This window comes from Pituophis catenifer, unplaced genomic scaffold (assembly GCF_029215685.1).
Source record: "Pituophis catenifer annectens isolate HBS135680 unplaced genomic scaffold, rPitCat1.0.hap2 SCAF_4, whole genome shotgun sequence".
In the NCBI taxonomy this organism is placed as follows: domain Eukaryota; kingdom Metazoa; phylum Chordata; class Lepidosauria; order Squamata; family Colubridae; genus Pituophis; species Pituophis catenifer.
In genome coordinates, this window is record NW_027256884.1 from 125133282 (window position 1) to 125159347 (window position 26066).

General features: G+C 44.6%; 1 protein-coding gene across 1 annotated transcript in view; it reads left to right on the forward strand.

Annotated features, from left to right (window-relative positions):
* RAB30 (RAB30, member RAS oncogene family) overlaps positions 1–25647 on the forward strand; it is a 47289-nt gene extending 21642 nt beyond the window's left edge. Inside the window, exons 2-5 of the mRNA XM_070942965.1 lie at positions 12778–12878; positions 15859–15942; positions 20670–20853; positions 23365–25647. Of these exons, the coding sequence (XP_070799066.1) occupies positions 12786–12878; positions 15859–15942; positions 20670–20853; positions 23365–23615 (612 nt within the window). The 5' untranslated portion in view covers positions 12778–12785 and the 3' untranslated portion in view covers positions 23616–25647. The remainder of the gene's footprint in view (positions 1–12777; positions 12879–15858; positions 15943–20669; positions 20854–23364) is intronic.
* Positions 25648–26066: the final 419 nt, after the last annotated feature.

Here is a 26066-nt window from a genome sequence, read left to right on the forward strand (position 1 = left end):
TCCCTCCCTTTCTTTTCCTTCCTCCTTCCTTCCTTCCTTCCTTCCTTCCTTCTTATCTCCTTCTCCCTCCCTTCCTCCCTTCTTTCCTTCCTTCCTTCCTTCCTTCCTTCCTTCCTTCCTTCCTTCCTTCCTTCCTTCCTTCCTTTCTTCCTTTCTTCCTTATCTCCTTCTCCCTCCCTCCCTCCCTCCCTTCTTTCTTTTCCTCCTTCCTTCCTTCCTTCTTATCTCCTTCTCCCTCCCTCCTTTCTTTCCCTCCCCTCTTCCTTCCTTCCTTCCTTCTTTCCTTCCTTCCTTCCTTCCTTCCTTCCTTCCTTCCTTCCTTCCTTCCTTCCTTCCTTCACAATAGCACCTAGACTTATATTATAACTTCCCAGTGCTTTACAGCCCTCTCTAAGTTTCTAAATTTCAGTCAGGATCGAACTCCTGGCAGTGGGCAGAGTTAGGTTTCAATGCTGCATTCTAATCACTGTGCCACCACAGCTCCTTCCTTCCTCCTTCCCTCCCTCCTTCCCTCCCTCCCTTCTTTCCTTCCTTCCATCCTCCCACCCTCCTTTCTCTTCCTTCCTTCCTCCTCCCCCCTCCCTCCCTCCTTCCATTTGCAAGAGCATGTAGATTTATATACCGCTTCAAAGTGCTTTAGAGTCCTCTCTAAGCGGTTTACAGTCAGTCTATTGCTCCCAACAATCTGGGTCCTCATTTTAGCGACCTCGGAAGGACGGAAGGCTGAGTCAACCTTGTCATACGACCATGATATAGAACCCAAATTTCTGTTGCTAAGTGAGTTTTGCCCCAATTAATATGTACAGGTAGTCCTTGACTTACGGCCCTCATTGAGCCCCAAATTTTTCTTTGCTAAGTGAAAGAGTTGCTGTTTGAGTTTCTCCCCATTTTACGACCTTTCTCGGCACCGTTCTTCAGTGAACCACCGCCGTTGTGAAGTTAGTCACACCGTTGTTAAGCGAATCTGGCTTCTCCGTTGACTTTGCTTGTCAGAAGGTTGCCAAAGGGGAGTCACATGACCCACTGCGACCGTCATAAATATGAACCAAGTTGCCAAACGGCTGAATTTTGATCACGTGACCCTGGGGAAGCTGAAGCAGTCATAAGTGTGAAAAATGGTCATAAATCACTTTTTTCAGCACAGTTGTAACTTCGAACAGTCACTAAACAAATGGTTGTAAGTCGAGTACTACCTGTATTGAGAAGAATAGAATAGAATAGAATAGAATAGAATAGAATAGAATAGAATAGAATAGAATAAGGAATGAATAGAATAGATAGAATAGAATAGAATAGAATAGAATAGAATAGAATAGAATAGAATAGAATAGAATAGAATAAGGAATAAACACAATAAGGAATAAGGAATACATAGAATAGAATAAAATGAATAGAATAGAATAGAATAAGGAATAAGGAATGAATAGAATAGAAAGGTTGACTCAGCCTTCCATCCTTTCTAAGGTAGGTTAAATGAGGACCCAGTTTGTGGGGGCAATAAGCTGACTTTGTATAAATATACAAAAGTATGAAGGCTATTGCTTAACGCACTGTAAGCCGCCCTGAGTCTCCGGAGAAGGGCGGCATATAAATCAAATTAAAAAAAAAAAAAAAAAGAATAGAATAGAATAGAATAAGGAATAAATAGAATAGAATAGAATAGAATAGAATAGAATAGAATAGAATAGAATAAGGAATGAATAGAATAGAATAGAATAGAATAGAATAGAATAGAATAAGGAATAAGGAATGAATAGAATAGAATAGAATAGAATAGGGAATAAGGAATACATTATTGTCCCAAATTTCTCCTTAGTTCTAGGTTGCTTCTCTCCTCTGTCTTGTCTTCTCCACACTTTTTATTTCAAAGCAGAACGGTGGGAATGAAACAACCGATTTTTTTTAATTAAAAAAAAAGATCCCGCTTGATTTGCAACCTTATTTGACTTAAGCACCCCCCCCTCCTCCTGCACACACAATGATTTCTTTGCCTGCGTGTGCAAACTGCCAATGGGGCGGTCGGAAGGGGGATAATATACGAGAAGTTATATAGGCAGCGATAATTACTTATTAAAAGGTTTATCACGCTATCAGCTGTTGGAGAGTAAATAGAGGCTTTATCTCTATTCGTCCTTGGGCAACCTTGAGCGCTGAGCAAAATATATGCTTTGCTTTACCCCTGCTTTGCCAACGTTCGAACTGCAAGGAGAGAGAGCACATCATAAAACAGAGATATTGGGTGGCATTTGTTGGCAATACAGATATATCCTTCGTTAAAGAGTGTTGGAGGAGAGACGTGGTGGCTCAGTGGCTAAGACGCTGAGCTTGTCGATCGAAAGGTCGGCAGTTCAGCGGTTCGAATCCCTAGTGCTGCATAATGGGGTGAGCTCCCGTTACTTGTCCCAGCTTCTGCCAACCTAGCAGTTCGAAAGCATGTTAAAAATGCAAGTAGAAAAATAGAGGTCACCTTTGGTGGGAAGGTAACAGCGCTCCATGCACCTTTGGCATTGAGTCATGCTGGCCACATGACCACGGACACGTCTTCGGACAGCGCTGGCTCTTCGGCTTTGAAACGGAGATGAGCACCGCCTCCTAGAGTCAGGAACGAGTAGCCCATATGTGCGAGGGGAACCTTTACCTTTACCTTAGAGTGTGGGAAGAAATGTCGTTCTGGGTTCAGTTCCAAGTGGGGAAAAAGACACTGGAAACATGGAAGCTGTTTGGAAAGAGGGTTTTTAATGGTAGACAGGACCACATGCCTTGAAGATCTTGGGTGAAGAAAAAAAAAAAGGGGGAAGAGATGCTGAGAGTGCCTAAATTTTATACCCTCTCTGGGCTTTTGAATTTGAACTTGTTTGGTTGTCAGACTCCCATGGGGCCATGCAGGGGTAACTTTGTAGGTTGTCTGTGTCCCAGGCTTGGTTGAGCCTTGCTGGGTGATGATGTAATGAAAGGGCTTTGGACAATTCCTACTATGGCTCTGCCTGAAGGAGGATAGATCTTTGTTATGTAGAATAGACTGGCCCAGGCCTTAAATAGCCCGTTGACAAAGGTGGGAGTGGAGGCTGAGTTTCTGCCTCCCTTTTAGGGGAAATGTTCTGCCCTTTTAATCTTTCCTAAAATATCTCATTTTCCGAGGAGAGGGGTGGGTGCTAACTTCCTGCAAGAGTTTGCAGCCATCCAACCAGCACACAAGGAAACAATTCAGTAGGATTCATTTATATAAGAAACTTCTTTATATACAATAGCCATGCAGAAGAAGCCATAACAGGGGTGGGCTTCAAAACTTTTACCAAGGGGTTCTCTGCCTGGTTGCTGGGTGGGTGTGGCCATGGTGGGCGTGGGTAGTTTTTCTCGAGCCTCTGGGAGAGCGAAAATGGCCTCCCCGGGCTCCAGAGGCCCTCTGGAGGCGGGAAATGGGCCTGTTTCTGGCCTTCCCAAACTTCCGGTAGGCCCGTTTTTTGCCCTCCCCGAACCTCTATGTGCACCCTGTACTTACCTGCATCCAAGACGGCCATGTGGGGACTCCTGGGAGGGGTGGGGCAGAGTGGGCGGAGCCAGCTAGGAGTAGGATTTTGCGGGTTCTCCGAACTGCACAGAATCGTAGCGAGAGGTTCTCCTGAACCCCCAACAGCCCAGGCTCCAAACTGTCTGAGTCACCAAACAAGTCCCCATTGGCTGACCTGTTGCTATGTCTATTCCAATTCATGTCCTCTTATACACTGACATCCTTTAATTTTGCCGACAGAGGGCACCAGAGATTTGCTGTTGTTATCCTTTTCCAGAGGTTTCATCCACAGGGTTTCCTGGTGGTCTCCTTTCTATTGCAAGTCCCCTTTCAAATTCATCCAGGGGCTGCTTTCTTTTTATTTTGCAAGGATTTAAAAACAACAGATACATACGTAGCTTTTTTTGCTGGTTTATGACCGTAATACAGGCAAGTCCTCAACTTATGGCCCACAATTGAGTCCAACATTTCGGTTGTTAAGTGAGACGCCTTGTTAAGCGAATTATGCCCCGTTTTATGACCTTTCTTTTCATAGTTGTAAAGTGAATCACCACAGTTGTTAACGTTAGTTGCAGGGTGGTTAAGTGAGTCTCATTGAGACTCATTTGCTTGTCGAAAGGGGATTGCGTGACCCCGGGACACAGCAATCGTCGTAAATATGAGTCAGTTGCCATTTTGCTCACGTGACTGTGGGGATACTTCAAGGGTCATAAGTGTGAAAAATGGTCATAACTCACTTTTTCCAGTGCCATTGTAACTAGGGTCATTAAATGAATGGTTGTAACGTAAGTCAAGGACTACCTGTGAATTGCTCAGGTAGTGAAATGCCTATGTCTTCCACAAGGGGGCGATGTTCCTCAGGAAAGATTATAAGGAAAGGATTACATAACCCAAAACTTTCAGCCAGGAAGGAAGATTGGGCCAGGCAGGGTTAGCAGAAAAGAAAGAAGAGGTTTCTCCATCCAACGTACTGATCATTAATCCGAGTTGGCAACTTGGTTTATGCCCAGACAAACCACACTGAGTTGGTGCCAGTGGTAGTAGGTTCACCCACGCTTAGTTATGGTTTATTGTAAACCATATTTTTGTATTCGTCTGTTACAACATTCATATATCAGGAGATAATAATACTAATGGTAATAATCGAAAAAGTAATTGATAGGCGGACAAAAATGCAAAATCCTCCCTTTCCCTGCCTTTGTTTTCCTTCTTTCTTCCCTCTCCCTCCCTTTGTTTTCCTTCCTTCCTTCCTTCCTTCCTTCCTTCCTTCCTTCCTTCCTTCCTTCCTTCCTTCCTCCCTCCCTCCCTCCCTCCCTCCCTCCCAACCTTCCTCTTTCCTTCCCTCCCTCTTCCTTCCCTCCCTCCCTCCCTCTCCCCTCCCTCCCTGTCCTCCTTCCTTCCCTCCCTTCCCTCTCCTTCCTCCCTCCCTCCCTCCCCTCCCTCTCTCTTCTCCTTTCTTCCCTCCCTCCCTCCTTCCTTCCCTCCCTCCTTCCCTTCCTTCCCTCTCCCTCCCTGTCCTCCCTCCCTCCCTTCCTTCCTTCCCTCCCTGTCCTCCTCCCTTCCTTCCTTCCTTCCCTCCCTCTCCTTCCTTCCCTTCCTCCCTCCACTCCTTCCTTCCCTCTCCTCCTTCCTTCCCTCTCTCTCCTCCTTCCTTTCCTCCCTGTCCTCCTCCCTTCCTTCCTTTCCTCCCTCTCTCCTCCTTCCCTCCCTCCTTCCCTTCCTTCCCTCTCCCTCCCTGTCCTCCCTCCCTCTCTTCCTTCCTTCCCTCCCTGTCCTCCTCCCTTCCTTCCTTTCCTCCCTCTCTCCTCCTTCCCTCCCTCCTTCCCTTCCTTCCCTCTCCCTCCCTGTCCTCCCTCCTTCTCTTCCTTCCTTCCCTCCCTGTCCTCCTCCCTTCCTTCCTTTCCTCTCTCTCCTCCTTCCCTCCCTCTCCTTCCTTCCCTTCCTCCCTCCACTCCTTCCTTCCCTCTCCTCCTTCCTTCCCTCTCTCCTCCTTCCTTTCCTCCCTTCCTCCCTCTCCTCCTTCCTTCCTTCCCACCCCCCTCTCCTTCCTTCCTTCCTTCCCTCCCCTCTCCTCCTTCCTTCCTTCCCTCCCTCGCTCCCTTCCCTCCTTCTCCCTCCCTCCCTTGCTTCCTTCCTTTCCAGAACTTAAAAGTTGCTGAGGTTGAAAAACACCTAAAAGCAGGGAAAGGGGTTTTGATCGGTAGAGTTGCCATCGTCAGTCAATATAACCGCCATTACCAATCTGCAAATCTCACAGCCCCCCCCATCACACTCACGCTTAGCCCTTCTACCTGCGTTGAGGAGGAAGATCTTTCCCGCAAACCTCTCCATTTTACCTCAGAAAAACCCCCCAAAGAATGCCTCTGTGGCCAAACCTTAATCTTTTTCTCATTAAGCCTCCATTTCAAAAATCAATTCTTAAAAATGCCCTCTAATTAAACTGGTCACCGAAATGGATTTTGGATTTTAGGCTCATTTTAAAACTCAAAAGGCGGAAAAGAGGACAGGGGTGTATTTCTCCTTGTGCGAGAATAAAACGAAACACCGTGTGTTTTTCTTCCTTGGAGCTCTGCTCTTCTGCTCTCTTTGCAAACATAAGCAGAATTTTATTAAATCGATAAATCAAAAGCAGCGGTTAATCAGGTAAGGCATCTTTAAGCGGGCAACGGCTTCAGAAATTCCCCAGATATGAATACTGCAAACATTTTGGAGTCTTCCACAGAAGTAAAACAAGCTTTCAGAGGGGGGGGGGGGGAAGGAAATATATAGATTATAAATATAGATATAAAGTGAATGGATAATCGAACAGTATTTTTTTATTTTATTTCATTTCTTTTTGCAGGATTTCTATCATATGACTCTGTGCTCTGTACACACGAGCAAACGACTTTTTTTTCTAAGCCCAGTTAGACAAACCAACATTACTATAGATCAGGGTTTCTCAACCTCAGGCACTTTAAGCTGTGTGGACTTCAACTCCCAGAATTCCTCAGCCAGCATGGCTGCTATAAATAACATATAGATATCTCCCCGCCCCAATCTTACCTATGCGATTGCAGAAGGACAATGTCAACTGCCACCTCATGCTTGCTTTGTGCTTCGCTGAGATGCAGTGATAGTCTGCCATGAACTAGGGAGAAAGGGGGACAAAGTGGGGGGGGAGGGGCATACTTGGGAAACCGAAAGTAGTTGCTGTGTCTTCTCGAAATGCTGCTTCAAGGTTGCCCAGCTGGAAGGAAAGTGGGAGAAGCCTACCAGAGCACATTGAACTGACGGTTAGGAAAACAGCTTGCAGGATTTTAATTTGTTATCATAGGGTGGGAAATGAAAGATGGGAAAGGAGGGGAAAGTATAGTGTAGGAATTTTGGCGGGCGAATCTCAGTTTTGGCTATGCATTACTGCAATGCAATGTGCACGTGCACACACATCTATATCTATCTATCTATCATCTATCTATCTGTATTTTATCTATCTCTATTTTATTTATCTCTCTATACCCTGTTTTCCCCAAAATAAGACATCCCCTGTAATAAGCCCAATCGGGCTTTTGAGCGCATGGCAATAAGGCCAAGCACTTATTTCAGGGTTCAAAAAAATAAAATAAAATAAGACAGGGTCTTATTTTCAGGGAAACACGGTATCTATCTATCTATCTATCTATCTATCTATCTATCTATCTATCTATATCTCTTTATTTCTAATCTATCATCTATCTATCCATCCATCCATCTCTATCTTCTCTCTCTCTCTCTCCCTCTCCCTCTCCCTCTCTTTCTCTCTCTCAGCAAATGGAGCCAAGTATTGTTTTCTACCTAGAGGTTTAAGTTTGTGGCAGGTCTGACAGAACAAATTCAGTGTTGGAACAGAAGTGAAGGAAAAAGTGAAAATCCCTTGCAAGGAAATGTGATGAAATGGTGCCAAATTTGCTTGAAAAGACGGGCAGAGAAGAGGGAAGGCAGGAAGGATAATGAGATGAGGGAAGGAAGGAAGGATAATGAGAATGAAAGGGAAAGGGAAAGGAAAATGAGCGGGGAGGAAGGATAATGAGAAGGAAAGGAAAGGAAGGAAAAGGAAAGGAAAGGAAAATGTATGGGGGGAGGGGAGAAAGGATAATGAAAAGGAAAGGAAAGGAAAATGTATGAGGGGCGGAGGAAGGCTAATGAGAAGGAAAGGGAAAGGAAAGGAAAATGTATGAGGGGAAGGGAGGAAGGATAATGAGAAGGAAAGGAAGGAAGGAAATGTTGGATGGTCAGCAGAACCCACAAATAGCTTCTCCCTGTGCCAAATGTCTCTTAACTGTGGTTTACCCTAAGCATGGCACCATGCCCCATTGCAAACAAGCCTTCTGTTTCATTGACTCCACACAATTCTTGTGAAGGTAGGATGCCAGCATCCTGCTGCTCCCTCTCTCCCTCTCCCTCTCTCTCTCTCTCTCTTTCTCTCCCCCTCTCTCCCTCCCTCCTTCCCTCTTTCTCTCACACACAAAAAAAGTTAGAATAATGCACACTAACTCAAAATCAAAACCAGCTGCTCAGTTTGCAAGCCGGAAAGCAATAGTCCACGGTGGTCATTCTGGGAGTTGAAGCCTCCCATCTTTTCAAGCTGCCAAAGTTGAGCAAAGCCCTGGCCTGGGCAATTTCCTGGGGAATCTTCCTTAACTACCCTGTTTCCCCCGAAAATAAGACCCAACCGGAAAATAAACCCTAGCATGATTTTTCAGGATGCTCCTAATATAAGCCCTACCCAAAAAATAAGTCCCAGTTAAGATCATCAACCAGACGGAAGCGTTTAGTACTGTATTTTCCCCAAAATAAGACCTAACTGCAAAATAGGCCGTAATGCGTTTTTTGTAGCAAAAATTAATATAAGACCCAGTCTTATTTTGGGGGAAATCATGGTAGTAAAGAAACAGTTTTGAGAACGGCTGTATACAAATCCTGCTGAGACGGAGGAATTCTGGATTGAATTCTCTGGGCGATGCTGAAGAAGCTTGTAGGGTGAGGTCATTATTTATGTCCCTCTATCATCCGATGAGGCGAAATAGCTTTTCTTCTGACAAGCAGTTGGAGATAAACACTAAAAGGAATGCATTACCGATAGCAAAGTATTCTGCAGCTCAATAGCATGCCTTTAATGCAGAATTTGGAATGGGATGGGATAGGATAGGATATGAGTAGAATAGGAGTAAAATAGGGTAAGATGGAATGGGATGGAATGGGATGCGATGGAATGCAATGGGATAGGCTAGAATAGAATAGAATAGTAGAATAGAATAGGAGTAGAATAGCAATAGAATAGAATAGGAGTAGACTAGAAGAATAGGAGTAGAATAGAATAGAATAGGGGTAGAATAGAATAGGAGTAGAATAGAAGTAGAATAGAGTAGAATAGAATAGAATAGGAGTAGACTAGAAGAATAGGAGTAGAATATAATAGGGGTAGAATAGAATAGGTAGAATAGAATAGGAGTAGAATAGCAATAGAATAGAATAGGGGTAGAATAGAATAGGAGTAGAATAGAAGTAGACTAGAGTAGAATAGAATAGAATAGAGTAGGGTAGGGTAGGATAAAATGGAATAGGAATGGGATAGGAATAGGAATAGGGATAGGGATAGGATAGGATAGGATAACAGAGTTGGAAGGGACCTTGGAGGTCTTCTAGTCCAACCCCCTACTCAGGCAGGAAACCCTATACCCATGATGGCGAACCTATGGCACGTGTGCCACAGGTGACACGCAGAGCCATATTGCTGGGTACGCGAGCGTTGTCCAAGCTCAGCTCCAGTATGCATGCGTGCGCTGGCCAGTTGATTTTTGGGTCTTCTGGGCCCACTGGAAGTTGACATACGGGCTGTTTCCGGCCTCTGGAAGGCCTCCGGTGGGGCGGGGAAGGCTGTTTTCGCCCTCCCCAGGCTCCTAGAAAGCCTCTGGAGCCTGGGGAGGGCAAAAAAAATGGGCCTACTATGCCCACCATGGTGTCACATGCCAAAAGTGGAGGGGGGGAGCATGGGATCACATGCGCATGCATGGGGGGGGCAGGTCGCCTAGAATTATGGGTGTGGGCATACGCGCACATGACTACCCCGCATTCCCCCAGCTTTTGGCACGCGATGGCAAAAAGGTTACCCATCACTGCCTTATACCATTTCAGACAAATTTATATAAATAGTAAGCCAAATGACCGGGAGGATCTTTCATCAGGTTTGTCTGATTCGCCAGTTGCGTCCCTTTCTGGATCGGGACTCGTTATGCACGGTCACTCATGCCCTTGTCACCTCCCGCCTGGACTATTGCAACGCTCTCTACATGGGGCTCCCCTTGAGGAGCACCCGGAGGCTCCAACTGGCGCAGAGTGCGGCCGCGCGGGTGGTAATGGGAGCGACATGGCGTTCCCATGTAACACCCCTCCTGCGCGAGCTGCACTGGCTCCCAGTGGTCTTCCGGGTGTGCTTCAAGGTTCTGGTTACCACCTTTAAAGCGCTCCATGGCTTAGGACCCGGTTACTGGCGGGACCGCCTACTACCACCAATAGCCTCCCACCGGCCGGTACGCTCCCATAGAGAGGGGCTCCTCCGGGTGCCGTCGGCGAAACAATGCCGACTGGCGGCCCCCAGGGGGAGAGCCTTCTCTGTGGGGGCACCTACTATCTGGAACGAGCTCCCCCCAGAGATACGGAGGATCCCGGATCTGCGCACCTTCCGCCGCGCCTTAAAGACCCTACTATTTCACCAGGCCGGCCTGGCCTAATTTTCCCCCTCTTTTATAAAAGATTTTTAAAATTTTAAATATCTTTTAGTATTTTATATATTCAATTTTAAATTGGTTTTAAAAGTTTGGGGTTTTAAATTTGTCAGGGCCAAAATTATTTAATTTGATTTTATTCTATTTTTTAAATTTTGTATTGTATGTGTTTTTATTGTTTGGCTGTGCACTGCCCTGAGTCCTTCGGGAGTAGGGCGGTATAGAAATCTAATAAAATGAAATGAAATGAAATGAAATGAAATGAAATGAATGTGGGTGGGTGTGCTTCTATAAGTCCTCGACTTACAACTGCTCGTTTACTGACTATTCAAGGTTACAACAGCACTGAAAAAAGTGATTTTTTCCGGCCGTTTTCCACAACTGGAGACTGTTGCAGCATTCCCCATGGTCATGCAGTTCAAAAAGGAACAAGTTTCCGGTCCTTATGACCTCTGGAAGCCTTATTTTTTTGGGAGGGGGTGGGGAGGCGGGCTTCAATTCTCCTAGCCGAGTTCGTGCATTTTGACTACCTCGTCGTGGCATTCCAGATGTATCTGCAGCAACCAGATAAATCCGAGTAAATATTTACTATGTGGAGAGAACATTTCATGCCTAATCTCCCTTGTCCCTTCCAGTAAGTGTCTGGCTTTCTCTTCGTCTTCAGTTTCCCATAGATTAGCAACCAGCCATCTGAATTTTTTTCCTTCCTAATTCTTATTCACACACATACACGCACCCCAGCATGGATTTTTTGCTCTGCGGCACGTCGGTCACGCGGAAGTCCTTATCGGCAGAGAGAAAATAGCTAGAAAGAAGGTCAGATTCACAAACATCTTGGAAATTTCAGCTCTTGCGAGATTTTGAGGCTTCCAGGATTTCTAAGCCATTATTTTTCTCCACTTTCTTGTCTTCTATATTATTATTATTATTATTATTATTATTATTATTATTATTATTATTATAGTCATATTTCTATGCCGCCCACTCTCTGAGGATTCTGGGCGGCTTACACCAAAGACAGTATACTAAATAGCATATTGCCTCCTAACAATCTGGGTCCTCATTTTACCCTCGGAAGGATGGAAGGCTGAGTCAACCTTGAGCCGGTGAGATTTGATCTGCTGAACTAGCAGTCAGCTGAAGTAGCTGCAGTACTGCACTCTTAACCACTGCGCCACCTCGGCCCTTCTTCTGGCGGAACTAGTGGGTGGGTTTCTACTGGCTCGCCCGAACTGGGGCGAACCAGTAATGGCAGCGGCGGGAGGCTCCGCCCACCCGCCTGGACATCATCACGGATGCTGTGGGCATGCGCAGAAGGTTCTGCGCATGCGCAGAAGCGCCACGCGCACTCACAGTTCCAAATTGGTAAGTGGAAGCCACTACTGGGTGGAACTGATTAGGATTTATGAGTGTTGAAAATCTTTGGTGGGTCTCCAACCTGTTTCGCGAGAGCCGTGTGATGCCCCTAAAAACATGGAGACTGGGGGTCTTCTTTGATTCAAACTTCCGGTGAATTTTTGGAGCGGTTTGTAATGGCCTTTTTCCCAATATATTTTTCTTTACCTGCTGGTTTAACCCACAGCTACATTCCCTGCTGGTAGGGACGCGGTGGCTAAGATGCTGAGCTTCTCAATCGAAAGGTCGGCAGTTCAGCGGTTCGAATCCCTAGTGCCGCGTAACGGGGTGAGCTCCCGTTCCTTGTCCCAGCTTCTGCTAACCTAGCAGTTCTAAAGCACGTTAAAAAATGCAAGTAGAAAAATAGGGACCACCTTTATGGTGGGAAGGTAACAGCCTTCTGTGCGCCTTTGGTGTTTAGTCATGCCGGCCACATGACCACGGAGACGTCTTCGGACAGCGCTGGCTCTTCGGCTTTGAAATGGAGATGAGCACCGCCCCCTAGAATCGACTAGCACATATGTGTGAGGGGAACCTTTACTTTTACCTTATATTCCCTGCTAAACTCTCTTTTAAGTACTAGCTTAGTCTGATCCCAGTTTAGCTAGAGCAGTCAAACACAAGGCCCGCGGGCCAGATCCGGCCTACAATGTGTTCGGATCTGGCCTGCAGGGCCATCCTGGAAAACGTAAGGGGCCGGCCCGCGTGGCTTCATAGGTGCGAGGATGTAGCAACTGTGGCCAAAAAACAAAAAACCACAACAACACAAAGGCCGTAAAATCAGGTATAACTCACTTAATTGCCTCCTTTGCTTAAAAGTGGAAATTCTGGTTCCAATTGTGGTTGTAAGTTGAGGATTGGCAGTTCTGTTCTAGCATTACATTTCAATAAATATTGTAGTGTTGGAAGAAAGGGCCAATACACGGGGACCTTTGTCCTGCAGAGTTGAAGGAGCAAAGTCTGTTAGTCGTCGAAAAAGTCACTGGATCTGCCAGCTACTAATCGTTTTGCTTCTAATCCTGTAACGTTTTCTAGATTCTCCGCCGCTTTCTGTTAGAAAGCTATATATATATATATATCTTCTGGATCGATTGAGTTCTTTTTTTTTTCCCCTTTTCCTTTTCCTTGCAGCTTGGTAAATGAGTATGGAAGATTATGACTTTCTCTTCAAAATAGTTTTAATCGGGAACGCTGGTGTGGGGAAGACCTGCTTAGTGCGACGATTCACACAGGTAAGAAGGCGTCCATTCCGATCGGAGCCTCGTAGATATTTCTGCGTATCGGGCAGAAAGGACTATATAGGATATGATTCCCCCCACCCCACCCCCCAATTTCCTAGCCATTTGCTTTTGATGGGAGGTGATACGTTTTATTTTATGTATTTATGATTCATTTTATTTTATTATTTTATTATTTTATATATTATTGTTTTATATTATTTTATGATTTATTTTATGATTTTATGTTATGTTACTTTATGATTTATTTTATGTTAATCTTATTTTTATTTTATTGTTTTATATTATATTATTTTATTATTTATTTTTATTTTATTTATTTTAATTTAATTTGTATACTGCCCTTCTCCCAAAAGGGACTCAGGGCGGTGAACAGCCAAAATTAAAATATATACAATACAAAAGTTAAGATAATTAAAAGAGATTATCGGCCTCCCAATTTAAAACCCCAAGTCTATAAAATTTAAAAATCCCATTAAAGTTATGGTTTACTTTATTATTTTATGTTATGTTATTTTATTTTAATCTTTATTATTTTTATTGTTTTATATTATATTATTTTATATTATTATTTAATGTTATTTTATTTTTTATTTTATTTATCTTATTTTATATATTACTTTTACTGCATTGTTTTATATTTTATTTTATTGTGTTTTATTTTATTTTATTGTTTATTTTATTTTATTTATTATTTATTTTATTTTATTGTTTATTTTATTTTATTTATCTTATTATTTTTATTTTATTATTTTATATTTTATATTGGGCCAGCTGTCAGGCCCAAGAGGGGACTAGAACTCCCAGTCTCCTGGTTTCTAAGATAGAAATAACCAAGTGAATAACCAATTCACTTAACATCCGTGGCATTTATATAATGACCACTGCATTTGCTAAATGGCCGTCACAGAAAAGATTACAAAATTGGGCATAGTCACAGGCTGGCCCGCTTAACGACCGACACGACATACGACCTTAACTCACTGTTGTAAGTCAAGGACGACTTACATTAGCAACCTACAGTTGCTCTCAACTTGCATTTTTTGCTTTGCTAATTATTTTTGAATCATGCACCATCCAGAGTCGTTACAGAATTGGGCAGACTTACAGATTTAGTGAATAAATTAACAAATTTAAGATCCCACTGGCTGGTTGTTTTATCTGATCCAATCTCAGGACATTTTTTAAAAAAGAAAATCCTCAAATTTTCTCAGGAAAGGCTCTGTTTCATGGATCTCATTAAAAAATGCTTGTGTGATGACCCGGGGCAAGGCACAGAGGCAACACAGTCAGCTGATAGTTCAAATCACCCCTTTACCGCTCCAACTTTCCCCCAAATGCTCCCATGTTGATGGCAAATCCCAGAGCAAAGTGAGCCTCTGCCTGCAAGTAATCCAGCATAATGCTGTGAGCACAATGTCTGCAAAGCAAGAAATCCAGTGGGCAAGGGAATAAGTCAATGAGTACAGAAAGCAAAGGAACAAGGCAATTAATCCAGGGAGCAAGAAATAAAGCAAGAAGTCCAGGAAACTCCAAATGTCGGCAACGGCATACAACACTCCGTGAATTCAGCATTTGTTCCTGACAAATGCCCCTCCCCACAGCGTTTCCTTAAAGCTCAGTCCCCAGGTATGCCTTGTGAAGAAGGGCAGGGTGCTCTCCTCCCGAGTTATCGGGTCGGCCTGCCCTGTTCCCGCCTTCTCTTCACTCTCCGTGCTCGGGGATCAGGAGGGGGCGGTCCTTGCTCATCGCCTGAGCTCTGTCGCTCCTCATGTTCACTGGTCATCCTGCCTCCCTTCCTCCTTGCCTACAAGCCTTCCCAATCCTGAAAAGCCCTGGGCTGACTCGGCCTGCTCCTCCTCACATTCCTCCCAAGTCCTCGATCTCCATTAGCTCCAGCTCTGGCTCGTCTTACTCCTCAGATTCAGGCTCCGATGGGGGCATAACAGCTTGGGAGTCTGTCTGCTGCTCCCATGTGTACTCTCTTGTCTACCACATCAAAATGACACTTCAGCAGCAGTAATTCATTGTTTTATTTTTGATGTGCCTGTAAGCCAGCTGCCACGCAAAGCAATATACATCCCAGCATCAATAATGAATTCAGTTGCTCGCTCAAATCCATTTGGAGATCGCCGCTGAAATACAGAGGCTCCAATCCCCTCGATGGCTCGTAATGTTGGAAGCGATCCTTAAAACCCGTATGGAAACAACAAGGCATTTATTTCTGCAGGGAGAATTAATACTTAAACCAGCTTCACGCAGCCACCTGCAGACAAAATGGGTTTTAGGGCCTTTTAAAATGTTGATAGATCGGGCTCCAGGTATACAATAATTCTGGGAAACTCCGGTGCCAACAGTCTGAAATGAAATGGGGGGGAAAATGCTTTCGATTATGACCTGGCTATTTTAGTGCCAGTTGGTGAATGAGCTGAACCTACAAATGTGAGGTTTTAGAACTTTGATCTGTTTTTTTGCCCCCCTTTTTCCTTCTACCCAAGTAGTTCTCGACTTACAGCCACAATTGAGCCCCCAAATTTCTGTTGTTAATAAGCCCCCCCCCATTAGTGCAGGTCACATTGTCCAATTAGGTGCCCAGGTGTTATGCGAAAACCTCAACGACTCTGGCGGACACCTGCTGAAACGTCCTTGGTTCCCATGAGACAGTTTCTTGTTATCGTCTGGACTATACATTCCAATCTCTCCCTCCCTTCGAAGCCTGACATAGGCTGGGTTGGTTGGTTGGTTGCCAGCCAAGCGTCCAAATTTTGGTCACATGACCATGCAGATGTTCCAATGGATGTAAGTGGGAGGATAAATTGCAAGTCACATTTTTTGGTGCCGTTGTAACTTCTAACCTTTGCTAAATGAATGTTTGTAAGTCCATTCATCCAAGGCTGAAACAATAATGGTGTGCCAAACGATCTCCAGAGCTGAAAGTGTTGTCTGAATATTTTTATTTTCTTTCTTTATTAAGGGACTTTTCCCACCAGGCCAAGGAGCCACCATTGGGGTTGACTTTATGATTAAGACGGTGGAGATAAATGGTGAGAAAGTAAAGGTAAGTCGTTGTTTAACTTTCCTGCCTAAGCTTAGAATCTGTTCATGTTCCAAAAGTGTGCCTTGCAACTGAGGACAACTTAAAGGACAATTTCCAACCATCCATGTGGAATTTAGTCTCCAATCTAATCCGTTCTTAAAAACCTCCAGTGTTGGAGCATTCACATCATCTGGAGGCAAGTCATTCCACGGATTAGTTGCTCTCACTGTTAGGAAATTTCTCCTTAGTTCTAGGTTGCTTCTCTCCTGGATTAGTTTCCATCCATTGCTTCTTATTCTGCCTTCAGGTTCTTTGGAAAATAGGTTGACCTCCTCATCTTTGTGGCAACTCCTCAACTATTGGAACACTGGAGGGAGGAGGGAGGAAGAAAAGATAGAGAGGAATGAAAGGAAGAAAGGAAGAAAACAAGGAAAGACAGAAAGACAAAGGAAGGCTGGATGGAAGGAAGGAAGGAAATGTAGGATGATCAGTTGCAACAGAGAGGGGAAGGAAGGAAGGAAGGAAGGAAGGAAGGAAGGAAGGAAGGAAGGAAGGAAATGTAGGATGACCAGTTGCAACAGAGAGGCCCAGGAAGGAAGGAAGGAAGGAAGGAAGGAAGGAAGGAAATGTAGGATGATCAGTTGCAACAGAGAGGCGAAGGAAGGAAGGAAGGAAGGAAATGTAGGATGATCAGTTGCAACAGAGAGGCCCAGGAAGGAAGGAAGGAAGGAAGGAAGGAAGGAAGGAAGGAAGGAAGGAAGGAAATGTAGGATGACCAGTTGCAACAGAGAGGCCCAGGAAGGAAGGAAGGAAGGAAGGAAATGTGGGATGATCAGTTGCAACAGAGAGGCGAAGGAAGGACGGAAGGCTGGAAGGAAATGAAGGAAAGAAGAAAGGAAGGAAGGAAATGTGGGATGATCAATTGCAACAGAGAGGCCCAGGAAGGAAGGAAGGAAGGAAGGCTGGAAGGAAATGAAGGAAGGAAGGAAGGACGGAAGGAAATGTGGGATGATCAATTGCAACAGAGAGGCCCAGGAAGGAAGGAAGGCTGGAAGGAAATGAAGGAAGGAAGGAAGGACAGAAGGAAATGTGGGATGATCAGTTGCAAGAGAGAGGCGAAGGAAGGAAGGAAGAAAGAAAAAGAAAAAGAAAGAAAAGAAAAGAAAAAAAGAAAAGAAAAAAAGAAAAGAAAAGAAAAGAAAAGAAAAGAAAAGAAAAGAAAAGAAAAGAAAAGAAAAGAAAAGAAAAAAAGAAAGAGGAAGTGATGGAGATTGTTGCTTTATTCTCTTTGCCCTTTCAAGCCGATTATTTTAGGAACTTTGCCACTTTCAAAACCGATCTTCAAAATGGGTGTTTTTCTCTTTCTTCATCGTCTCTGTTTCCTTTGGTCTTGGGTCTTTTAGAATATGTAAGCAAGGGCGAGGGTAGCTTTGTTTCTTCTGGCTCACATAAGCTGCTGTGATCATTTCTGGAGCTTAACAGAAGGAGCCAATTTTTTCCATCCCAAAGAGTGTTTCCCCCCCCCCCACCTTCCCAATCCCTTTTCCCAAAGCATCTGGAAGGGACCCGTTTTGGATAGGCTTCCTTAAGCAGAAGGACCCATTAACTGCTGACTCCATGATGTTTTCAGCGAGGCTTGGCTCGGCATGCAGTTTAGCATCTGTGGTTGTTTTCCTTCAGTAGGAATCGAGTTGCTTTTAAGTTGTTTTTTGGTTCTCCTGCTGGAGCCACGGGCTGCCCTCAGCACTTCACAAGAGCAAAGCTGAAATAACAAGTCTCTTTGCTCAGGCAGAATTGCTGAAAATTGCATTAAAAACATTTATGCGGTTTGAATCCCAGATTAATGGGGAGGGGAGGGCGATCGCGCAGTCACAATCTGTGTTAGAAAAGAGAGCCAGTTTGGTCTATAGAGAGTTAAGGCACAAGGGTCCTGAGTTCAAATCCCGCCTTAGCCAGGAAAGCGAGCTGGATGACTTTGGGCCAGTCAAGTTTTTCTCTCTCTTGTCAGTCCAATTCACCTCACAGGGTGGTGGTTGTGGGAAAAATAGGAGGAAATAAAGGGGCCATAGTTCCCCATGCTGGCTCAGGAATTCTGGGAGTTGAAGTCCACATGTCATAAAGGGGACAGAGTTCCCCATGCTGGCTCAGGAATTCTGGGAGTTGAAGTCCACATGTCATAAAGGGGACAAAGTTCCCCATGCTGGTTCAGGAATTCTGGGAGTTGAAGTCCACATGTCATAAAGGGGCCAAAGTTCCCCATGCTGGCTCAGGAATTCTGGGAGTTGAAGTCCACATGTCATAAAGGGGCCAAAGTTCCCCATGCTGGCTCAGGAATTCTGGGAGTTGAAGTCCACATGTCATAAAGGGGCCAAAGTTCCCCATGCTGGCTCAGGAATTCTGGGAGTTGAAGTCCACATGTCATAAAGCGGCCATATTCCCCATGCTGGCTCAGGAATTCTGGGAGTTGAAGTCCACATGTCATAAAGCGGCCATAGTTCCCCATGCTGGCTCAGGAATTCTGGGAGTTGAAGTCCACATGTCATAAAGCGGCCATATTCCCCATGCTGGCTCAGGAATTCTGGGAGTTGAAGTCCACATGTCATAAAGCGGCCATAGTTCCCCATGCTGGCTCAGGAATTCTGGGAGTTGAAGTCCACAAGTCTTAAAAGGGGCCATAGTTGTCCACCCCTGGGTTAAAAGTTGAGGATATATTTGTTGTGGCCCACCAGCGGCCAGCAGATTCGGACAGTGAGGAGGTTGGGGAGGAACGTGGGCCAGTCCTGGAGTCTGGGGAAGGCTCGTACAATGGCTCTGAGTCGGAGGCAGAGAGGGGGCCAAGGCCATCTGGTGGTTCTTTGCTGCCTCCGGAGTCTCTGGAGTCTGACATCAGTGAGGCAGAAGAACAGCGTGAGCCTGTTCCCGGTGTGCGCATGCACAGAGCTGCCAGGAGACAGGAACAATTAGGGAAACAGGGTCGACTTGGGAGTAAGGCTTGGAGATGATTGGCCCCTCCCATAAGACATAAAAGAGAAGTGAACTTTTGCAGGAAGCGATTCGTTCATCTGGCCGATTCAAGATTTGAAACTTCTGTTTGTGACTCTGTGCCAAGTTTGGCCTTGCCCTGTGTCTGGAAATTAGCTCTTTGAGTTCCACGTGAGATAGGTGGGTATTGACAACCTTCCTCTGAAAGACTGTAAATGAAAGTAATTTACAGCCATAGGAATTAAAGAGGTTTGCCGGGACTAAGTTTGTGCTGTTTAATTTCTAAGGAAGCCTAGGTCAGAACAATATTATTAGTTTGTTGCATACCGAGCTTGGGTATCATGTATTCGTAGTCAGCCTGTCTACCGCTCCATTGATTTAGTCTACAGTCCTGTGTAATTTATAGTTAAGAGGCCATGATAAGACATGCAGGAGTGTTCTGTAAAATAGCAAATACTGCATTTTTAATACAGGTACATTTGATGGAAGGCTAATGGCCAGAGAACAACAGTTATTGTTTAAAAGGAAAGGCAATCTTTTGCTTGCTTGGGGAAAAAAAAAGTTTGCAGCTTGGGAAAAAAAATAAGTTTGCACGTACGGTATACATTACTTTAAATGATTCTCCATAACAAAATTTCACTTTTAAATTTATTTATTTATTTATTGATTGATTGATTGATTGATTGATTGATTCGATTTATATGCCGCCCTTCTCCGGAGACTCAGGGCGGCTTACAATGCATTAAGCAACAGCCTTCATACTTTTGTATATACCTGCTTAGTAGGGCTTTCGGCCCCCCCAGCGATGTTCCTTTTTATACAAAGTCAGCTTATTGCCCCCACAATCCGGGTCTTCATTTTACCTACCTCGAAAGGATGGAAGGCTGAGTCAACCTTGAGCCTGGTGAGATTTGAACTTGCAGTAATTGCAGGCAGCTGGTGTTACTTAACAGCACTTTAGTCTGCTACGCCACCAAGGCTCTTTGTTGTTGACGTTGGCTCTCATTTATTAATCATATTGGCCCATAGCTCTGGAAACCTTAATCTAGGGGTTTGCTGAATTCATTGTATACTGAAACTTTTCTTTTTCCAAGAAAATGAAAAACCGAGTTATTAAAATTCTGTCAAACAAACAAACAACAGGCAAAATCAGTATTAGTGCCCAATATTTATTTTTTTTTTAAAAGAAAAGACTTAAAAAAAAGAGAAGCCAGATAAAAGGATGCAGAATTCAGCTAAAACCTTTGGAGAATAAACCTCAAAAGTTGGCATGTCACTTGCTTTGAATGCCATTAAGATGTTTTGGTGGGAGGATACATTCGCCGTGAGGTCCTTTTGTGCTCTCTGAGCTTGGTTGTTTTTTTGCAGACGTTTCATTACCTGACTGGGTTACATCATCAGTGCTAATCGCACTCCCTTCTAGCCCTGATGATGTTGGGTAATGAAACGTCTGCAAAAAAACACACAATCAAGCTCAGAGAGCACCAGGGACTTTTCCTTTCAACCCTGAACTACAAATATTCTCCTTTATCAATACCTTTTTCCCCTTTCTTTTTTCTTTGCTTTTTTATATTTTATACTTTTTTTTTTTTAATTTAAAAAAGTTTTGAAAGAAATAGAGGTGGACACTTGATATGGATGGGAACACGTGGAGGATCTGTGGGCTAAAGAAGGACATGAGGTCACAGGTTTTATTGGCGTTAATGCGAACACGTTCTTTTTTCCTTCCCCTAACCCTTTGTTTTCCCTCTCTTCTCTTCCCAAAGCTGCAGATTTGGGACACAGCGGGACAAGAAAGATTTCGTTCCATTACGCAGAGCTATTATCGCAGTGCCAACGCGTTAATCCTGACCTATGACATCACCTGCGAAGAGTCCTTCCGATGCCTCTCCGAATGGCTACGGGAAATTGAGCAATATGCCAGCAATAAGGTCATCACCGTCCTAGTTGGTAAGAGACATTGGCACGTTTATCCGATACCAGGGATCTGTCAGGCGAAATCGATCAGGAAGCAAGGCGGTTCAAATGACTTCAGGTTTATTGCATGGTAACGCTCTGGACACGAATCTGAACTACTAACAGTCAAAGCAAATTAGTGGTAGATAAGTCAATGGAATTCAAGCTGGGCTGGATTTACAGTAGTGGCCAAAATTGTGGAAACTTTTTGAGAAAAGTGTATTTTCTAAAACTAGTAATAACACCACTTTTTTTTGAGTAGTACCATAAAATTATTTATCAATGGAAAGATAATTTAATGAAAAATGTAATGCAATAACTTTTACGAAGGATTTGCTGTTAGAATAGCAGTGAAAAAAATTGAAACACGTAGAAAAAACGAGATCTACAAAAATTATCACCATAGTAAAAACAAGATATACAAAAATTATCACCATGTCAGTTAATACTTAGTTGGGTAACCTTTAGCATGAATGATGGCCTTACAACGTCTTCCCATGGAGTGAACCAAGTCTTTTAGTTCTGCAGCTGTTCTAATGTGAAACCAAGATTGAAGGATTGCTTCTATTAACTGGGTTTTATTGCTGGGTCGCTTCTGACTAACCAGTTTCTTTAGTCGGCTCCATAGATTTTCCATTGGGTGAAGGTCTGGGCTATTCCCAGGCCATTCCAGCAGTGGAATAGGATAATCTTGAAACTCCCCCCCCCCCAAAAAAAGTGGTGTTATTAGCCATCAAAGCTCAAAAAGACACTTTTCCCAAAAGGTTTCCACAATTTTGGCCACTACTGTAGATCTCTTGTGAACACAAAGGGACTCCAAACTGATGATGTGCTTGACACCTCCCTCAGGCTCAGCCTGGTGATCTCCTATATCTGTGAGGGCGAACCTATGGGCACGTGTGCCACAGGTGGCACGTGGAGCCATATTGGTGGGCATGTGAGCATTGCCCTAGCTCAGCTCCAGCGTGCATGTGCGTGCTGGTCAGCTGATTTTTGGGCCTTCTGGGCCCACCGGAAGTCGGGAAACAGTCTGTTTCCGGCCTTTGGAGGGCCTCTGGGGGGGGGGGGGAGGCTGTTTTCACCCTCCCCAGGCTCCAAGAAAGCCTCTGGAGCCTGGGGAGGGCGAAAAACAGGCCTACTGGGCCCACTGTGCCATTGCCTGCCAAAAGCGTGGGGAGGTCACGTGCGCATGCGTGGAGGGCGTATTAATTTATGGGTGTGGGCATGCGCACATGCGACCCCCCACACTCCCCCCGCTTTTGGCACACGACGCCAAAAAGGTTAGCCATCAGTGTCCTATATCTGGCCAGATTAAAGCAACAACCTGCGTAAGTATTAGATATTCTCTGTGAATAGCTAGAGAGGGTCCATCTTCACTCTTTTCCTGCATATCAAATATTTCAAGCTACTCTCGGGGAAAGAGCCCCTCTCGCTTGTGACTTTGGGCCACATTTCGCCATACTCCGGCAACCCAAATCTGATTTTTATCAAGCTCCCCCACCCCTACCCCTCTTCTATAGTTGATATTTAGCTCAATAAGAATCACTCCTCTTTGGTTGTGACCTAGGCTTACTGAGTCATTATAAGACACAATTAGTCCCAAACAAACCTATTTTATTGTAACAACTGAGAATTATGTTCATTCCCAGCTGTCCCAATTAGTTGCAAAACAAGTCCTTCGGAAGAAGTCCTTCGGGATAATCACCAACCTTTATCTTCTTTGACACCCTGCCAAAGGCCTTACTTGGCAAAGCCCCATGAAATTCAGAAACAAACGAGACGCCGACTGGAAACAGAGTTAGCAATGTTGCTTTCCTGCAAAAGCCCCAGTGCCTTTGTTTCTCTCTCTCTTTTTTTTTAATTTGATTTATATGCCACCCTTCTCCGGAGACTCAGGGCGGCTTACAATACGTTAAGCAATAGCCTTCATACTTTTGTATATTTATACAAAGTCAGCTTATGGCCCCCACAAACTGGGTCCTCATTTCACCTACCTTAGAAAGGATGGAAGGCTGAGTCAACCTTGAGCCTTGGAGAGATTCGAGCCAGCAGTAAATTGCAGTCAGCTGTGTTAATAACAGGGTGTGTAGACCACTGTACTATCAAGGCTCTTTTAAGCCTTATGGGAGGGGCCGATCATCTCCTAGCCTTACTCCCGAGTCGTCCCTTTTGCTTTAGCTGCTCTTGCCTTCTGGCAGCTCTGCATATGCGCGCACTAGGAACAGGCTCCTCCTGTCCGACTCTGGGGGCTCTGGAGTCCATGCATCGCTCCCAGATGGCCCTGGCCCCATCTCTGCCTCCAATGCAGAGCCCTTGTCCGGGCCTTCCCCAGGCTCCAGGACTGGCCCATGTTCCTCCTCAGCCTCCTCACTGTCCAACTCCGCTGCCAGCTCCGCAGGCTGCTGGCGGACCACAACATCTTTGCAGATCCTTTGTTCAGTTGTTGGCTTCATAACTTTCTCGATCCAGTCTAATGTCTTCCCCCTCCTGTTTGTTTTTCTCTAGGAAACAAGATTGATTTATCCGATAAGCGTGAAGTCTCCCAACAAAGAGCCGAAGAGTTTTCCCGAGCCCAGGATATGTACTACCTGGAGACGTCAGCAAAAGAATCTGATAACGTGGAAAAACTCTTTTTGGACTTGGCTTGTCGGCTGATCAGCGAAGCGAGGCAGAACACCTTGCTGAACAATGTGGAGTCTCCCTTGCCGGGCGAAGGGAAAAATATCAGTTATTTGACTTGTTGCAATTTTAACTGATCGCCTTTGAACCTCAAAGAGTTATTATGACTGCTCCTTCTACAGGCCTCTCTCCGGAGGCAAAGGCGGCTATGACCCGGTCTGACTGATGGCGATAGTCAGACACCCGATCATGAAGCATGCCAGGCTGACCATTTGTCTGCAGAGTCAGCCTAGAATATAATCCCTTTTTTTTTTTTCCTTTTTAACACGTGCCACCCCAGAGCCCCAAAATTTGGAGGAGATTTAAGATTCAAAAAAAGGTGCTAGGTAGCAGCTGGTCAGGTCATGGTTTTCACTTCTTTGGAAGCATCTGGGATCCTTTCGCTTGGAAATTCAGGATGAATCATGCCTGCCTTTTTTTTTTACATCTTTACAGAAGGAAACCGAGAGGCGCGTTAGAAAATGGCTGTGGGTTGCCAGCTTAAGTTGACAACGCTTGTATATAAACCAGGACCCAGAGTGCCATTTTGTTACGGCACAAACTCCACCGAGTGTGCGTGTCACGTGCATATGTAATTTAAAAAAAAAAACCTAAGTATTAACGCATCTGTGTTCTGGGATTTTGATAAACATGGAAGTTAAAAAGGGATCAGTTGGTCGTTTGCAATCAGGAGGTCTTGAGGTTGGGACCCTTTTGGTTCTTCTTTCTATTCCCGAAGCGAAATTTCCTCTGTGGTCAGCTTACTCTCTTCTCCACAGTCAGGAGGTGTGGAAAGGTGCTGATCGTAAATACAGCAGCCTATTTGTTAGTTCATGCCCACGTGGCACGGCTCGTTCTGGGTACAGAGACCAATGATATGAATTCAAAAGTTGACCACTAGTTATCCCTGCACCTCTGATCAAGTAAGCGTTCCAAAACTTTGTTTCTGCAAATCAGCATTTGTTTTACCGTTTTTGCCATTGGGTGGGGCTTCCAAAAACCCACTTTTGTTGCTTGCGGAAAATTGCTGGTGAAGTATTGTTCATACCCCTCCACCGATCTTGGGTTTAGCCAAAATAGCTTCTTTGGTGAGAAATTGCCGGATCCTGGAAGTCTGGCTTTCAGATGTTGTTTGAGAGAGGATGCTGCAGCTCTGAGGCTGGAGGCTACACTGATGCACAAATGTCATATTTGGGGTGTGCTCTATTGTTGATGCCTTTGAGGAATGGGGCATGGATGTCCTGCATTTGTCCCAGGAAGGTCTTAAAAAAATCCCTCTTGAAATGAGCTGTTGAACGTTAACAGATCTCATGGCTGAATTCTGCTTTTAATTAAAACACTAGCACCAGCTCTGGAATTTGCTGTCTTATTGGAAAAGGCGTGTACAGTTTCAAAAAGTTTTTTTAAAATACGGTTGAGGGAGAAAAAAATAGCACGTTCTAAATCTTTTAAGACGGCTTTATTGAGTCTGCGATCATCTTGCAGAATACGTAACTCTGCAAAGCAATTTCAAAAGGCAGAAAAGCAAGCCCACTTCCCACAGTCAGCTGGAGATATTCGTTTTGTTTGCTGTACTTGGGCTCAATTGTGCGTAGGTGTGCGTGCGCCTGTGTGCGTACGCCAAAGAACGGTGTGCAGGCAATATCCTTGAACCAGAGCCTCGATGCTGGAAGGACGATATACAGAAAAGTCTCACCGTACGAGTTTGCAGATTCAGCACTCCGAACGTCAAATTGCAAGGAGTCAACACAAATTTCCTTATCGGTGCTTCACTTGTATATCTTTGAAGAGAGACAGACAAACTGGTCTGGAAGGCAATGGACTCACAACGGGTTATTAAGATATTAGCATTACATGGCCGGCTGTTCCGTATTTAGCATCACTTCATTTGGGTAATTGGAAGAAGCAAATAAGGATTTTGGTATGGCATTCAATGAAGAGGTGGTTCTATCCAATGGGCGCATCAGCCTCCAGTAAAAGCAGTGGTATCGTCAATTCAAGAGAGCCGGTTAGTACAGGATGTTTTGGGGGGATAGAGTTGTGCTCAAACTATGACCGATGTCCCCTTTTGCATTAAAATAAAGCTGCTAAAATTTTAGCCTTTTTGAGAATAAAGCTGACATTTTAAAAGTGTTGCATTTTTTGCCTCTTTCTTGCAGCTTTTTTTTCTTTTTCAAAATCCAACCAGTGGTGGAATTCACGTTTTTTACTACCAGTTCTGTGGGCATGGCTTGGTGGGCATGGCAGAGGAAGGATACTGCAGAATCTCCATTCCCTCCCCACTCCAGGGGAAGGATACTGCAAAATCCCCATTCTCTTCCCACTCCTGGGGGAAGGATACTGTAAAATCCCCATTCCCACCCCACTCCTGGGGGAAGGATACTGCAAAATCTCCATTCCCACCCCATTCTGGGGCCAGCCAGAGGTGGTATTTGTCAGTTCTCCGAACTACTCAAAATTTCCGCTACCGGTTCGCCAGAACCTGCTGAATAGCACCCCTTAATCCAACATTACTGTTATAAAAATCACGGAGTTATCCATCCTTGCAG